The sequence below is a fragment of the Mustela nivalis genome (assembly GCF_964662115.1).
Source record: "Mustela nivalis genome assembly, chromosome: 20".
NCBI classification, from domain to species: domain Eukaryota; kingdom Metazoa; phylum Chordata; class Mammalia; order Carnivora; family Mustelidae; genus Mustela; species Mustela nivalis.
Genome location: NC_139039.1, coordinates 20,533,305 through 20,551,235, shown reverse-complemented (window position 1 = coordinate 20,551,235; position 17,931 = coordinate 20,533,305). Strand labels below are relative to the sequence as shown.

The 17,931-nt window shown below is 40.0% G+C and overlaps 1 protein-coding gene and 1 pseudogene across 2 annotated transcripts in view; one reads left to right on the top strand and one right to left on the bottom strand.

Annotated features, from left to right (window-relative positions):
* LOC309855380 (uncharacterized protein) overlaps positions 1–17,931 on the bottom strand; it is a 96,820-nt gene that overhangs the window by 18,184 nt on the left and 60,705 nt on the right. Inside the window, exons 4-7 of the mRNA XM_082715631.1 lie at positions 13,794–13,948; positions 10,322–10,372; positions 6,658–6,814; positions 5,647–5,708 (exon numbers count right to left, since the gene is read on the bottom strand). Of these exons, the coding sequence (XP_082571757.1) occupies positions 5,647–5,708; positions 6,658–6,814; positions 10,322–10,372; positions 13,794–13,948 (425 nt within the window). The remainder of the gene's footprint in view (positions 1–5,646; positions 5,709–6,657; positions 6,815–10,321; positions 10,373–13,793; positions 13,949–17,931) is intronic.
* On the top strand, positions 2,214–4,143 carry LOC309855377 (eukaryotic translation initiation factor 4B pseudogene; annotated as a pseudogene). The gene has a single exon. The product of its transcript is annotated as a eukaryotic translation initiation factor 4B pseudogene (transcript).

Below are 17,931 nucleotides of genomic sequence, written 5' to 3'. Positions count from 1 at the left end.
GTTCCCCATTTTAGATATCATGGTAGCACGAGGTGTAATAGAAGGGACGTGCAGCTTAACTTTAGAGAGATCAGAAAAATTTTCCTAGAAGAGGTGACATCGGAATGAAATCCTAAATGAAGGCAGACAATTAGGCCTCTTTGTTTTAGTTTCTGTCAGGCAGAGGAAGTAGCACATCAACAGCCTGAAGGCAAAGAAAGACAGACATAAAGATGGCACATCTGGTAACGACAGATTGCTTAGAGAATTCCTTACATCCTAGGAAACTGGCATGTTTTTCCAAGGGCAGTGGAGAATCACTGAGCAATTTAAATTTTAGAAATTATCAGATTAATAGGAGGCATGGCTGAAGGCAGGAGACCAGTTGGAAAATTCTTGGACTATAGATGAAAAAAGATGAGGATCTATGCCGAAGAAGAGCAGTGGGTATAATAAAAAATGGACAAAATAAAGACATTTCTAGAAGACATCAGTAGGCTATGGTGATTAATTAAATACAGTGATAGAAGAAGGGAGACATCAAAGATAACCCCAGGGTTTCTGGCTTGGGCATGGGGTGGATGCTGGTATCCTTCTACAAGAAGGATCCACAGAGGTAACAGAAATTTGGGGGGTGAATGGAAAACTGATCTCAGTGTTGGCAACTGAGCTGTCAATAAATTGACAAATATTCAGTAAATATTGAATATATTGATCTAAAATTCAGGAGAAATTTGAAGACATAGAAATAAGAAAGTCAATATATCATGTCAATGTCAACTATGAACATAGCGGAGGAATGCAGCGCTCAGCTAGAATGACAGGGACAGGATCCTTGATGGCAAGATGCAGAATTCTAACACACACACACACACACACGCACACACATGCACACACATACTTTAGCACCTGTGGAGTCATCAGAAGAGTCATCAGAAATCAGATTGAAAAGGAATTACCCAGGACATGAGAAGAAAACTCTAAAAGTGTAGGTTTACAGAAGCAAAATAAAGAACGTAAAGAAGGAGTTGAGCAATGAAATGAAATATGATTGAATCATGAAGTATAACTGAAGGGATGAATTCTCTGAAGAGGCGGGGAGAGGCTGGGAGCCAGAACACAGGAGCAGGAACTAGATTGCTGCTTCCATTCCCAGCAGAGAGGAGGAGAGAAGATTGTTGTGGATGGGAGTAATTTCATGGTAAGGGGAGGAAAATGGAGGTGATGATAAGGATAGGGTGCCTGAGAGGCGGAGACAGGTTTTGGAACAGCCACTTTGTAAAGGGGGCAGAGGAGGGAAATCTGGGAATGACAGGCAGTTGGGAAAGCCTGACTGACGCTGCCCAGTGGGCTCCAGTGTTGCCAGATCTGGATCTGGTGATTGCATCATTTTTCAGCTGTGCAGAAAGAGCAGTGGAATGCCCAGAAGGCCAATGGGATTGATCTCCTGCCTCATCTCCCTCCCACCACACCCCAGGCTCTGTGAAGAGCAATTCATCTTCTCCACCCAAGACTGCCAACAGAGCAGGGTCTCCATGCCCCCATCCCTGCCCCCGCCCCTACCCCTTCCAACATCCACCAGCCCTAATGGACCCTGGTTTTGGGAGGCCAGCCTTCCCAGCCAATGAAGACTGCTTTAAATAGAAAAGAAAAATTGAATATTAAAATCAGGAGTCCAAACAAACAAACAAACAAACAAAAACAAGTGGTACAGGGTTTTCAGTTCTTCCTCATTAGAAAGAGCCAAGCGGAGAAGGCGCTAGAGAGTGGGGCTCATTCCCAGAAAAGAAGCGTGGAGGATGCCAAGGTTGAAGGCAGTAGCAGGCATCGGAATGGATTGCTTGGGTTGGAATGTTTCTCTGAGCCAAGTTTTATGAAGTGAGCAGAAAACCAGGAAAATCAGGACCCCGAGAAGGGTATATAGTTGAGGACGTGGGTCATATGATTTGGGAAGAAAGTGAAGATAAAAGAGAAACAATAGGATAAAAATAGAAAGGTCAAGAAATTTAAAGTCTAATTAAAGTGAAAGGATGCAGGCAAAGAGTTTGGAAGGACTGGGACAACTTCTGTCTGCAAAACCCTTCTGGGAGACAATGAGGCTTAAGGTGTGCCCACTAATTTGGGTTTCTGGGGTGGAGTCAAGTACCCTTAGAATTAAGGGAGGAAAGGAGCTGCTAACCTAGAGCAGCATGGTTTTCATTGCTTTAAAAATGTCTTTTATCCCCTCTCCCAACATGGCGGCCTCAGCAAAAAAAGAAGAATAAGAAGGGGAAAACTATCTCCCTAACAGACTTTCTGGCTGAGGATGGAGGGACTGGGGGAGGAAGCACCTATGTCCCCAAACCAGTCAGCTGGGCTGATGAAACAGATGACCTGGAAGGAGATGTTTCAACCACTTGGCACAGTAATGATGACGACGTGTATAGGGCACCTCCAATTGACCGTTCTATCCTGCCCACTGCTCCACGGGCTGCTCGGGAACCCAATATCGACCGGAGCCGTCTTCCGAAATCGCCACCCTATACTGCTTTTCTAGGGAACCTGCCCTATGATGTGACAAAAGAATCCATTAAGGAATTCTTTAGAGGATTAAATATCAGTGCAGTGCGTTTACCTCGTGAACCCAGCAATCCAGAGAGGTTGAAAGGTTTTGGTTACGCTGAGTTTGAGGACCTGGATTCTTTGCTCAGTGCCCTGAGCCTCAACGAAGAGTCTCTAGGTAACAGGAGAATTCGAGTGGACGTTGCTGATCAAGCACAGGATAAAGACAGGGATGATCGTTCTTTTGGCCGAGATAGAAATCGGGATTCTGACAAAACGGATACAGACTGGAGGGCGCGTCCTGCCACAGACAGCTTCGATGACTACCCGCCGAGGAGAGGTGATGATAGCTTTGGAGACAAGTATCGAGATCGTTATGATTCAGATCGATACCGCGATGGGTATCGGGATGGGTATCGTGATGGCCCACGCCGAGATATGGATCGATACGGGGGCCGGGATCGCTATGATGACCGAGACAGCAGAGACTACGACAGAGGCTACGATTCCAGGATAGGCAGTGGCAGAAGAGCATTTGGTAGTGGGTACCGTAGGGATGACGACTACAGAGGAGGCGGGGACCGCTATGAAGACAGATACGACAGACGAGACGATCGGTCATGGAGCTCCAGAGATGATTACTCTCGGGATGACTATAGGCGTGATGATAGAGGTCCCCCTCAAAGACCCAAACTGAATCTAAAGCCTCGGAGTACACCTAAGGAAGATGATTCCTCTGCTAGCACCTCCCAGTCCAGTCGAGCGGCCTCTATCTTTGGAGGGGCAAAGCCTGTTGACACAGCTGCTAGAGAGCGAGAAGTAGAAGAGCGGCTGCAGAAGGAGCAGGAGAAGCTGCAGCGCCAGCTGGATGAGCCAAAACTAGACCGTCGGCCCCGGGAGAGACACCCAAGCTGGCGAAGTGAAGAGACTCAGGAACGAGAACGGTCCAGGACAGGAAGTGAGTCATCACAGACTGGGACCTCGGCCACATCTGGCAGAAATGCACGAAGGAGAGAGAGTGAAAAGTCTCTAGAAAATGAAGCACCCAGTAAAGAGGAAGACTGTCACTCTCCAACTTCCAAGCCTCCCAAATCTGAACAGCCTCTGAAGGTAATGCCAGCCCCTCCTCCGCCAAAGGAGAATGCTTGGGTGAAGCGAAGTTCCAACCCTCCTGCTCGATCGCAGAGCTCAGACACAGAGCAGCCATCCCCTACCAGTGGTGGGGGGAAAGTAGTTCCAGCTCAACCACCTGAGGAAGGTCCAGCAAGGAGAGCAGATGAAAACAAAGTAGATGGGGTGAGTGTCCCAAAAGGCCAAAGTGGGAACTCCAGCCGTGGCCCAGGAGACGGAGGGAACAAGGACCACTGGAAGGAGTCAGATAGGAAAGATGGCAAAAAGGATCAAGACTCCCGATCTGCACCTGAGCCAAAGAAACCTGAAGAAAATCCAGCTTCCAAGTTCAGTTCTGCAAGCAAGTATGCTGCTCTCTCTGTTGATGGCGAAGATGAGAACGAGGGAGACGATTACACCGAATAGACCTCTGCATCCTGTGCTTTCTCCTAGTCTCTCCACCCTGGAACATTCGAGAGCAAATCAAACCTCTATCCAGACAAGACAATAAAACTCACCATCTCCTGGAAAAAAAAAAAAAAAATGTCTTTTATCTTAATGAGAGATCAGTTCTCTCTCTCTCTGTGTATATATATATATATATATATAAAATATACAATGCTCTGTTTAAAACTTCCCTTGATGTTAGGAGTAAACTGCCTAGAAAATCTTCCTAAAACTTGTTTAAAAATAACTGTAGTTCATTTTCATGAAATAAACCAGGTCCCCCCACCCCTTTGTTTTCTAACACAAAAAGTAACATTAACTGATAGTCTGTGGCAATAGCATAAGCCAGGTTCCATATTCTTCCCCTGGCTAAGCCAGAGGTTTTGTAGCCTTTAAGATACTCTTTTGTGTCAGCTCTCTTAAACAAAAGTATTTTTTTTTAATTTTTATATTTGTTTTATTTTATTTTATTTTTTAATTTTTTTGTTTTATTTTATTAAAAAAATTTTTTTAAGGATTTTATTTATTTCATAGAGAAAGAGTGTGCACAAACCAGAGAAAGCAGGCGCTGGTTGTGGGCAGAGAGAGAGGGAGAAGCAGACGCCCCATTGAACAGGGAGTCAGACAGGGGGCTCCATTCCAGAACCCTGGGATCATGACCTGAACCAAAGGCAGATGCTTAACTGACTGAGACACCCAGGTGCCCCAGATTTGGAAGTTCTTTTGATGAAAACTTGCTGGCCCTGGGATATCCTTGCTATGTATATTTTGGCCGGTAACGTAACTCCATCCTAGAGGGCAGGAGGCCTCTGTATAAATCTATCTCTATCTATATCTCTGTTCTTATATTTGTTTGATTGAAGCACCTCATTGATTTTATAATCACATCAAAAACTTTCCAATAAACACTTATTGAATATTGATGATTATTATTAGATGGTCCTACAGACAGTGATTATCTTTAAGCACAACTGAAAATGAGCTATACACAAACAATAATGTTGTATTTTGTCTTTGTGGTAAAAAATACAATGAGTCAATTACTATAAACTTAGCCTTTAAATTAGGAATGTCATGCAAAAAGCTCAACATGAGCAAAGGAACAAATTTTATGTGTAAATTATATAAAGTTAATATTTTTAAGTTATTTAAGATGAAAACATGCATGATCAAAGTATACTAAGTGAGCCCACTGGTGTACAATCATATGCCCATGAAAAAGCAGTTACAATTGAGTGGACATAATAATTTAAGAAAAAGAAGCTACTTTAGGTGCATTTGCAACATGGCTCTAATTCCTCAATCCTAATATCTTGATTTTATTCTCTGTTACATTAACACCTGGGAATATCTCTTTCCTCTTCCCCCATTATTCCAAGAAAGGCACCTGATCCAATGATCACAGCATATCTGAAGGCCAAGGCCAATCTCAAACACTGGGTACTGAAAACTGAGCTTGAGATGTTGGATATATTTTCACATTAAAATGGAAATGTGTATAAATTCATTCTAGCCTTTGACATCATATTACATCTGTTTTATGAGAGACACACACAAAATGCTTCTTACCAGCACGACTTCTTGTGGCCCATCTGGGACCCGAGAGAGACAGGTTGTTCTGGCCTGCAAAACTGTAGATGATTTTATTGTTGGCATAATGCCTCATTGGTAACCAAGGGAAAAAGGCATGTATCTCTCCCATTTAGCTCATAGAAGATATCATCCCATCAAGCAAAAAGAAGAAAAGAACCTTATGCTTAGTCCCTTTCTGTCATGTTAAAAATCACTCCTAAAACTAATAAAGATTGCACGTAAAAGGAACACAGACCTACTTCATTTGTGGTTGATACAAAAATCTCAGTTAGATTGTTAGCAAACATAATTCAACTGTGCACAAAAATATAACATGAATATGTGGACTTTATGCCAGGAAATCTAAAGATGTTTGAAATATAGGAAATCTAATATAGAATTCATCATATTAATGGATCTAAAGAGAATAAATGAGCTGATTTCCATTGATGCTAAAAGGGAATTTCAGATAATTCAACAACCATTTGTGAAAAGACATGCTTTCATAGTGTAACAACAGAGCTGAGTGGTTGTGATACACAGTGTGGCTGTAAATCCTAAAATATTTACTATAGAGTTCTTAAAGAAAGTTTGCCCAGGCCCCATCAAGAGGGCCATGTATATATTTCACAGAGCTATTCTTACTTTAATTCTGGAAGAAAATAGACCAGTTAGTCATCATATAGCTCTTGATTTTTTGAGACATCCAACCTTTAGATAAATATGCATATAATATGTGTACGAGTTTATGATGTTATATGATAGACATATTGGATCAAATACATCTTGCAACTTTCCACACTGGGCACTGCTTTTTTCTGATGGGGCTCTGAGAATCATGACCTTCAGGTTCTCCACTTTCCCAGCTTTCTTTGTAGCTAGGGCTGGCAATATGACCTAATTTTGGCCAATAAACATAAAAGAAAGTTGGAGAGTGCAAGGTCTGGGAAAGCTTTTGCTTTCCTTTAAATGTTTCCCAAATCACCTCAATTTACTAAATGTACTCACTTAGAAAACCTGTTTCCCTTCTCTCAGCTTTGAATGAAGAAGCGATGGTAGAAGTAATGGCTGAAGCTGTGGCCACAATACCATGACCATGAGGCATTGCCAAGTGAACAGTAGAAATATTGGCCTTGACATCGTTGAAGTGCTGAGCAAGCAGGGTCTTCAGGTTAAAAAAAATATATATAGTGTTAGAGTTTGTTCTAGTAAGTACAAGTCTATATCATCTGAGACTGTACAAGCTTCCTGAAAAAATAATGTTTACCCATTCCCCTTCGGAAGCACCTAAGAATTCAAAGGTATAAATCTTTTAGCATTGTAAGTAAATTTATTCACTTGGAGACTGATACTGAAAGAGAAAATGTAGACAAATACTGGCCTTAGAGATTTGTCTACAATGTTTCCTCACACCTTCTTTCCCAGTATGCCTTCTGGGTCTTTCAATGCCTCTGTCTGAGCACTACTTTTTGCATTTATTTCCTTTTCCCACTGTGCCTTGCTCTGTTCTTTGCCATAGGCAGTGCCCATGCTAATTCTCCCTCCTCTGCCTAATAATATACAGCAGTCTCTAGGAACCCTAACCAACCACCCCACTGGCAAAACGTGCACTGTGGTGGCAGAGAGATGCAGGCAACATCCTTCTATCCTGCTTCCAAATCTGTGCCCATATCCTTCGGAGCATCTCTGTCCTATTTTGTAAGAGATGGTATAGAGGTCTTCTCCCTGCTGGCTCTAGGGCCCCATCTGCCAGCTGGAATAACAAGCTGCTTATTAGCTAGATATCACTGTGCAAAAACCACACCAAAACGTAGAAGCTTAAAGCAATAGCCATGTCTTTATTTTATGATTCTGTGTGTCGGCAAGTTAGGCTGGCTTAGTTGACTGGTTTTTCTGCTGGAATCGGCTGGGCTCACACAAGTGACTGCAGTCACTAGGTCCCCCTGCATCTGGGATGCACATGGCTATGAGCTGGGGTGTCAGAGGTGACTGGACTCTACCCCCAGCGGACTCACGTGGGCTCGGTGCGACGGTGGCTCGGGACACCAGAGGGAACCCCTGTGTCCAGGCTTCCTGAACCTTCCTTTTGATCACATTTGCTAATTCTCTATTTCCAAGGCAAATCACTAAAGAGAGCTCAAGCAGCGTGGGTGAGCACTACCAACAGGCACGAGTACAAGGAAGGGAAGCCATGGCTTTTTTTTTTTTTTTTTTTTTTTTTTTGCAGTTAACCACGTGGTAAGCCCTTTAAAGCATGGAGGGTGAGGGGCACCTGGACAGCTCAGCTGGTTAAGTGTCTGACTTGGTTTCAGCTCAGGTGGTGATCTCAGGGCCATGAGCCTGGGCTCTGCACTTAGTGCGGAGTCTGCTGAAGACTCTTCTCCCTCTCCCAGTGGCCCTCCCTCCCTTTTCTAAAATAATTAAATAAGACTTAAAAAAAAAAAAAGTCAAGCACAGAGGGTGAGTTGGATAGCCTGGAGATTTTTTTTTTTTCTTAAAGATTTTATTTATTTATTTGACAGAGAGAGACACGGTGAGAGGGGGAACATAAGCAGGGGGAGTGGGAGAGGGAGAAGCAGGCTTCCCACAGAGCAGGGAGCCAGATGTGGGGCTCTATCCCAGGATCCTGGAATCATGACCTGAGCTGAAGGTAGATGCTTAACGACTGAGCCACTCAGGTGCCTCTAGTCTAGAGATTTTTATCTTGGGCCAGGAATGCTTAGAACAAATAGCCAGGATCTCTTAGGGTTTGGATGGAGATTACTGGAAGGTGGGAGGAGGAGAGAATGATGGTGTCCGAGGACATCAAGGAGGAGGTGATGGGTGAAGTAAGAACTACCCTCTGTCTTCTCACATAGCAGTTGCTAATTATGGAGTTCTTGAACTTCTAGGAAAATTAGAAGAACAAGGACTACTTTCTCATTTTGGTTAACTGAGTTCTTGCCTGAATTATTTAAAAAGGCAGGGATATTAGAAGAGTGGAATGCATCCTCTTTTTAAAATTAACTCCCCTTTATCTACCTTAGTTAAAAAGGGCAGGTGTTTTCTGGTAGTCTTAGCTTATGTGGCAGGGGTCATACACTGGGGCTGTACTGAAAATGTGGCCTGCCAGGTCAGAAGGAAGCCACTGCAGGGTTGGTATGGCCTATGGGATGGCATATGAATCAAGGTAGGATTTTTTTAGGAATACAGAAAATGTCCTAGAAGTAATGACTGAATTTGGGGCTCATATATTGGGATTTTTCTCAAGTCTCTTTTTGGAAATGTGTATTTGCTTCTCTTAAAATTTGAAGAACAAACTTAAGAATTTTCAGCCTGAAAATTAGCCATAATTGTTTGCTTGAGAAATAGAGACCATGGTATAGGATTTTATTATTTATTGTATCAACAACAGGTATTATTTTGGATAATGTAACACTAGAAGCATGTAGCCAAAATCAGCGTGCAGAAGGGGATGGGCTCTAACACCATTATTCCTTAAGGTTATCTTGGAGCTATCAGTGAATTCAGTGTGGCAGAAATTAAAAATTCAAATAAGCATTGTAAAAGAAGAGAGAAGGTTTGTTTTTCTGATGATACATTTGCATCTCCAGATACAGCTAGTTTAAAACAAACAGGCAAAAGGACACACCAAAAGTCTATAATTAATAAGACATTTTTATAAGCCAGCATCCTAAGGTAGAGACACCTCGCTGATGTCGTCATTGTCTGATCACAGCTGAGCTCAGCAGGAGAACCATTTAGCTAAGCCCAGCCTAATTAATAAGTAATATTAGATTATACAATTGCCAGTATCAGAGCATGTTATCCAGACTAACTATAAAGTATCTGAAAATGGAAATTTGAAAATTAAAAAAAATTATTCACAATCGTTAACAGGACTCGTAAGAAAACATAATGATACATAATGATTTTGAAGCAAATAAACAGGCTGTGAGAGAACTAGACAGATATAGATCTACTCAGAGTGGAAGAATTAATCTTAAGAGTATGTTATTTTTCCCAAAATTAATTGATAAGTTTAATGCAATTTCAATTAGGATCCCCCCATAATGATTCTTTTTGGAATTAGACAAAACTATTTTAAAATCCCTATAAAAGGATAAATGCTCCATTATAGTGAAGGAAATGATAAAAAAAAAGAGTAAAAAGGATTTTCATTATGAAGTATTTGAAATAACTATGAATCTACTGTTTGGAAATCAATATCATATTAGCCTAAGAATGGATACTACATCAACAGAATAGATAATTCAAGGTATTCTCTCTATGAAGGTAACATGAAAACAGTGTTACAGGGACTCAGAATAAAACAGACTATGTAATAATGGTACTGACACAACTCCATCTTCCTATGGAAAAAATATAGTTCCCTATCACATTTTTAAAAAAATTTTACTTATTTATTTGAAAGACAGAGAGAGAGCACAAGCAGGGGGAGGGGCAGAGGGAGAGGAAGAAGCAGATTCCCTGCTGAGTAGGGAGCCAATGTGGGGCTCAATCCCAGGACCCTGAGATCATGACCTGAGCCGAAGGCAGATGCTTAACCCACTGAGCCACCCAGGTGTTCCCCCCCTCACATTAAAAAATTTAAATGTAAAATATAAAACAATAACAAAATATCTTTAGAAACAGAAAAAACAAAACAAAACAAAACTGAGACGCTACTTACACAATCTTGGGAAGGAGAATTCTTCGTAACCAAGTCAGAAATCCAGAAGCCCTAAAAAATAAGTAACTATAAAAAGATAAAGTGTCAAGACTAGAGAGACAGATACAGTATGTCTATAAACAAATGGACTTTTCCTACATACAAATGAAATTCAAATTTGAAGAAAAAAATAACAAAAGCAAACTTGGAAAAATATCTCCAATGATAAAAAATTTGAAATACTGACATGCTGAGGAGTATTCTAACCTCTTTATATGTATTAAATCATTTATTCCTCATAGAAACCCGTTAAGAGGTTGTTAATCTTCTTAAACCCACTGACAGTATCCCTCTAGCTCTCTCTCTCTCTTTTTAAGGTTTTATTTATTTATTTGACAGAGAGAGACAGCCAGAGAGGGAACACAAGCAGGAGGAGTAGGAGAGGGAGAAGCAGGCTTCCCACAGAGCAGGGAGCCTGATGAGGGGCTCCATCCCAGGACCCCCGGATCGCGACCAGAGCAGAAGGCAGACGCTTAACAACTGAGCCACCCAGGCACCCCAGTATCTCTTTTCTAATTGTAAAACTTCAGTGACTGTGATGGCTCTCTATTGCTCCGCAATAAAGTACAAAGTTACTCTGAAATCCAAAGCCCTTTCCAATGGTCCAGTTTCCCTGGGTGGTCTTATCTCCTGCTGTTCCCTTCCATGAACTTTGGCTTTTCCTTTCTTTATACCCTGACTTTGGTAATAAATTCTGCTTGGGATCCTTTCTTTACTCAACTCATTTTATGACTTGAAATGTGACGATTCTCTCAAGCTCAATTTTTTTCATATTATCTTTCCTGGTCTTAGATCAGTATAAACTCACCTATATTCAACTTCCTTATGGCTTTTGCTGTGTGTGCACAGTGAATTCCTTAGTGGAGAATAAACTCTTTGACAACAGAGAACATGTATTATCTATGAAGTGTGTAGGAAGAATAATTACTTGAGCTATAGCTATTCAACCCAATAGATTAAGGAAGAAAAAGGAAGGTTTTTGCTAGGTATACCAGGATTTTCTATTCAGAAACTTTCTGTGGCCTCTCAGAACCTATACTCTAAACTTTCTAGCAGGGAATATGAAGTCTGGCACAATTTGGTATTCTAATCTTTCATAGCTTGAATTCTGTCCTGTTTAATTATTTATATTCCCTTAAACACATGTGTATTTGTGGCTCTGTCTCTTCCAGTATTCCATTAATTCTTGGAGGGAAGAAATTGTGTCTTACACGTTTCAATATTTTTATGATTAAACAGTGAAGGGACATAGTAGATACTCAAAATACTTATTGAATGACTAAATGCTGTCCCACCAATCTATAATACCTTCCCGCCTGCTCTTCCATTACTACAATTCAGTGAGTTCCTCAAAGCTAAGTTCAAATACTATGACTGTGTTCATCTGTGACGCGTTCTCCGGCCACTCGACTGGAAGCAATCCCACAGTTCTTTCAACTATAAATCCGTTACATGTATCACTTTAATTCAAAGACTTTTAACCCAACCTCACTTGACATCTTCCTTTCATATGATTTAGATACATCTTCCAGATACTAACAAGCATCTTGAGAATCAAGCCACCACCTCCATCTCTTCATTTTTCATGTCTGACCAGTGATAACACTTCGTCCAAGTTCAACTTCCCTCCTATTCCAGTGATTGAACTGAGGCACCATCATTTCCAGAATCACACGGCACATTTTTTTTTCTTATGATTTCTTGTGACAGCTTATTTTTTATCTTTTCATCATTTACATACAGGCATCATTTCTCTATAAAACTGAAAGGTCCAAGAAGCCAGGAAAGCCTGGGAGGAATCTTTTATTCCTTCAATAACTGATGTAGTGGGTAAGAAAAGCACTACAGAATCACTTTTTTTTTTAGTAAATAATTATCACTTAATGGACACTTGTTGACAAAAGGTAACAGTTTATCCTTCTAGTTGTTTTTTTTTTACATTGCCCTTTTTCATTTGAATTCTTTCTAGTTCAATTACTTATATTCTCTCAAATACATGTTTTTCTAAGCTTCTTTCTATTTATGGTTTAAATGATTGCCTGATATAATTTTTATTAGTATTCTCTTATGAATATACACACTTAGACATCAATAATCACATATGTATATTTTTAGATTCTATTTTAATTCCTGTATTAAAAGGTTCCATCATGTTCAAGATCATGACTTTTAAATTCACAGCTTTTTAATCTTTTAGTCTTAAAGGACATGATCTGGGCCATATTCAAACTTCTTAAATAGCAATTAAGATAGAATCTCAAGATACATAAATGAGCTATTCTATATTTTGTCTTACATAATTTAAAAAAATAATGATGATAATTATATAAGACAAATATTGAAAAATATGTTACCAATATATCTTTAGAATCTTAGGAACTAGGAGATTATAGTTCCATTTTTCATACCTGTTTGTGTGGGTTTTGTAGTCATTAAATGTGTTAGGTTTGTATCTCTGTCTGTGAACGGAGATGAAAACGGGGGTGCAGCCTTTGCTCCCGGGCTGCTGTGACACTCTGTGACTGTGCTTTGTAAATGGAAAATGATTTGAAAATACCAAAATTGTATAATAGACAGGACTAGCTGTTTCCAACAAGCTGTTTTCTATGAAATAAGATTTCTAGAGAGTATTTTTTTAATAAAATAAAAATAACTCGGTCATCGATGTTTGAGAAATCCCGTTTTACATTTCATCTCTGGAAGTTCACAATTCATTGGATCTATTAAAGAGTGCAAACTTGTTTATTAAAAAGAGTTGCTTAACTTTTTGTAACATTGTCTTTACCCAATGTATTTGACCAAGGGATTTTTTTTTTTTTTTTTTTTAATTTGAGTAACATCTGTGACTACCTGGAAGAATTAAGTTTAAGCAGTTTTGGACTAGACACTAAAAGCATAACCTTTTCTTAAAAACAAAACAAAATTAAGTGAAAAACTAGCAAGCACGTACAATCTAATAGAACATTTAAAATGTAAATTAGCAACAACTGTATAAATCACCATCAGGGAGTTAGTTTTATAAGTTGGGGAAATATTCTAACTCTTTTTGGCCCCAGTGGTGCTCTAATCTATGCTGGAGCAGTAATTTCCTCAATGACCCCCTTGTGGCCAGAAGGAGTTAATGCTCTGTTCAACATACTTAATTCACTCCCAGGATGTAATTTACACACTGCAGTAATCTGGATGAATACGTAGCTTTTTCTGGCTTTTCTTAAATCTATAAAGCTTCGAATGATTCACAAAGGACAAATTATCAAGCTGTACAGACTAACAATTAACAGTTTAGTGCAGACTTTTTAAAAAAAATTTTTTGAGGGTAAACAGTAATATGACTTTGTAAAACATGCCTACAGATATCCTATCTCACATATTTAAATAAGATTTTGGAACTATTTGGAAAATATCCCATTGTTCTGATATCTTGTGTTTGTACCTGGGGGAAAGCATGAAACTTTGGGGTGCCATCTTTATGATAGTTGCATTTCCGGGTTAGACTGGCTTCTCTGAAGTCACACATGGGAAGGGCATGAGAAGCCCATTTGCTTACATGAAGTTGGATAGATTGAAGGAATGCATCCCATTCTGTACCTATAGTTGTAAGAAAAAGAGAAACATGGGAGAAAATTATATTTATGTGGAAAAATGATACAGTAAAACTTTTTGTTTTATTTTATCCCTAGACTATACCAAAATATAAACTTCGCATATTTGCTGCTTTCGGTTTTTTTGGAGGGGTTAATTATTGTTTAGGTCACATTCAAGAATAGTCTTCTTAAAGTAGTTCTGCACTTTTTCTCTGCCCTAACTCTGCGAGGCATACTGTAGAATCCTTACAATAAAAGTTGTTAGTTGGTGCAGGGATTTCAAACACAGAGTTGAGCCATTTTATTGAGGTTTGTCAGAAGGAGGAAAACCCATAGAGTTTGAGAAAACCTCTCAGGTAATTCTAATTTGCCTACTGGAAGTTTGGGGCCCTCTTTATATTATTTTATCCATTGCCATTGTGGAAAATTAGTGCTTTAAAGATGAGTGTTTCCCTGTGAGTATTGTGCTATGTAAATGTTTATTGAGTGCCTAAATGAGGATTTCTTCAAAAACTTATCGCACAGCACCATTTTTGGGTCTGCTTTCAAAGCAAACTAATAAACAAACAAATAAGAGCAAGACACATTCAATGTCTCCTACTTGGTCAGGTTGGGTTTCCTTAGAACGATCAGAAAATGTTTTTCTTCATTTGGACGTTTATTATTCCTGCCATGTGATAGAGGAGAGAGGAAGGGAAGTGCGGCACTAAATAGAATTATCTGAATATGAACTTGTGAGTTCATGCAGGGTTATTGGATAATGAGCTGCCTAGGACTGAGGCTGTCCTTTCTCTACAGCAAGGAAGCCAAATCCAAGCAACTCAGTTTCCTACAGGAGGACCAGCTTCCTCTGTCAGGACCCTTCACCCAGCAGAAGGTGACTGGTAATGCCAAGGAATGCAAACTCTCCAGAAACAGAGCAGCTGGCAACTCTTGGGAATAGCTTGCCTCATGCCAAGTATCCTGCCTCTTCCCTCATTGACATGACTCCCTTCTTGAGAACCCATACTTTGTATCAGAAGCCCTACTCAGAACCCGTACTTGGTCCCTCAGAAGTTATAACGGTGGCAAGCCTCTCTCTCAGAGACGATGGGGAGACTGAGGGATCATGCATATTTTTGTCCTGGCTGTGACTTTCTAAATCTTCTTTTTGCTTAAGGTAACCCATTCCCACCTCTATATTGTGACATTGTGAAAAAATCAAAAGCAGACTTCCATCTGCGACAAAGCAAAATTGAAACTATACATCAAAATCCACCTGAAATTCCTGTGTGGGATAAAAGCATAATCGAGAGAAAACTCTGAAGGCAAAACAAAACAAAACAAAACACCACAGGTTGAATAAACAAAACTTCAGAAATCAGGGCTACAACTAGATTCAGAATTCTATAGACACGTTGAAGAGGCTAGCTTCAATCAAAAATGAGATACAATTTGTCCACCTAAACACTCACAGACAGAACAGGCAGAATTAGTAAAAAGAGGATTTGAGCAACATTAGGAGGACACCCTTGGCCAGGAAGATATGAAATTTAAGGGCACCTGGGTGGCTCGCTCAGTGGGTTAGGCCTCTGCCGTCAGCTCAGGTCATGATCTCAGGATCCTGGGATCGAGTCCTGCATTAGGCTCTCTGCTCGGCAGGGAGCCTGCTTCCTCCTCTCTCTCTCTGCCTGCCTCTCTGCCTACTTATGATCTCTCTGTCAAATAAATAAATAAAATCTTTAAAAAAAAAAAAGATATAAAATTTAAGACCAGACATGGCAATAGAAATCTTCTTGAGAAAAACCATGGACAAGTTTTTGCCTGCTACTTCCTCAAGCCCAGTACCAGAAATCCATCTTTTTCTGAACCAGCCTAATACAACCATGTAAGCTAACAACAGACTCATATGGCAAATGGTTTCTTCTTGTTCTTCCTTTTTAAAAGGAAGTACATAGAGAACTTGCCCCACAAATAGCCTGTCTTCCCAGTCTGGGAGAATGGCTCCCCATGTTGGGTATTAATGTTTCTCCCTAGAGCTTGGATATAGCTATTAAGGGAGACATTCTTCTGTGGTAAGTCTTTTTGAACTAACATGATTTGGCCCCAAATCAACTTGGGGTTTTTTTTTTTTAAAGAGAAAACAGGAAGTCAAGCTGGGTCTGAGAATCCCATGGAGATAAATAAGTAGGAGGAGTACTACCTGTGACCAGGATCTAACCTTTTTATCACTTCCCTTTTCTTTCATCATCAAAATACCATCATAAAAAACTATAGTTAGCTTTTCACTGTCTAATTTCTTCCAAGGGCATTATATTAGAAAAAGCTTCTAACTTTTTATGGGATAAACGGCTTTTATATTTTCTTAATTACAGGAATATTTAGCAACATCTGAGAACAAAATTTAACAAATGTTTAACAAATGCCAACAAATACTACTGTTACCTCTGTTATCTGAAACACTGAAGAATAATAGTATTAGGGAAGGGGTGTGGGGGGATGGGGTAACTGAGTGAGGGACATGATGGAAGGCACGTGATGAAAAGAGCACTGGGTGTTTTATAAGACTGATGGATCACTGACCTCGACTTCTGAAACTAATATTATATGTTAATTAATTGAATTTAAATTTAAAATAAAAAAATAATAGCAACAGGATTAAATAGTTCTCTCTCTCCTTCTCTCTGGGGATAAGAAGGAATTATTTGGAGTCAGTGGGAACCTAATCATATCTGATGTCACCCCATCACAGAGGCAATGTCAGAGAATATGTGTACCAGAAGGAGATGTATTCCACCTGAGAGTTGGGGAGATACTGCCACCAACCCCTTCACCCTCTTTCTTGTGTCTATATTTAACTCACTTCTGAGGGGGTTGACTTTGCAAGATATAAAAAGGGACTGAGGTAATAGAAATTCTTCCCCATGTAAGTGGGGGAGAGCTTTCTAAAGAAAGGAGTAGAAACATTGGACAAGGGAATTTAAAAAAAAAAAGAATAAGTAAACAAACAAAAAGCAGAAGCAGACCCATTAATACAGATAACTAGCTGGTGCTTGCAAGAAGGGATAGGAATGGTGGGGGCAAATGGGTGAAGAGGAGAGTGAGGTAGAGGCTTCAGTTCAGAATGAATAAGTCAAGGAAAGAAAATGTACAACATAGGGAATAGAGTCAATGATATTGTAATAGTGCGTGTTGACAGGTGGTAGCTATGCTTGGAACATAACATATAGACTTGCCCAATCACTCTGCTATGCACCTGGAGCTAATGTAACATATGTGTCAGCTATACTCACATAAAATGTTTACAAAATTAAAAATAAATAAAAAACAAAAGAGGTGACGAGTGGATAAGAAGAATGTTGGCTATGAAGACTGTCCCTCTAAATGCCCATGTCCAATGCCTGCTAATATGCTTTCTTGGATTTCAGGGATTAGAAAGCTAATGAAAAAAACTCTATTTTTGAGATGCCCTCATTTAAGGTCTTAAAAGTAATTTAATCTCTGTCAGCCTTATGAACTGAGTTCTGTGGAGTACAGAAAAGATGTGAAACCTCTATTAAGCTAGAGAGACATGATCATCGTTGTAGCTGCTTGATGCTTTGGTCGACCATTGCCTGCTTTGGCTGTTTTCTGATCAGAGCACAGGTGGTATTGCTCTGGAACTAGTACCTGTGGCAGAAGTTCTGTGATTGTGGCCTTGCTGATCAGTGGGAGAAATGGCATCTCTCTTGGTGGTCCAGCATCATGAACAGCCTTGGGAGAGAGCAACAGTGTGGACTATGGAACCAAGAATAGGCAGGCTTACTGTCCAATATCATAAAGCTGTCCTGTTGTGAGAGGCCCACATTGTAAGAAACTGAGGATGACCACCAGTCAACAGCCAAGAGGAAACTAGGTCTTACTACCCAGAAAATTCCACAGACTCATATTCTGTCAACCATAAGTGAATGAGCTTAAAGTTTTTCCTTCCCAAGTTGAGCCTTGAGATGAAAGCAGCCACAGGCAAAA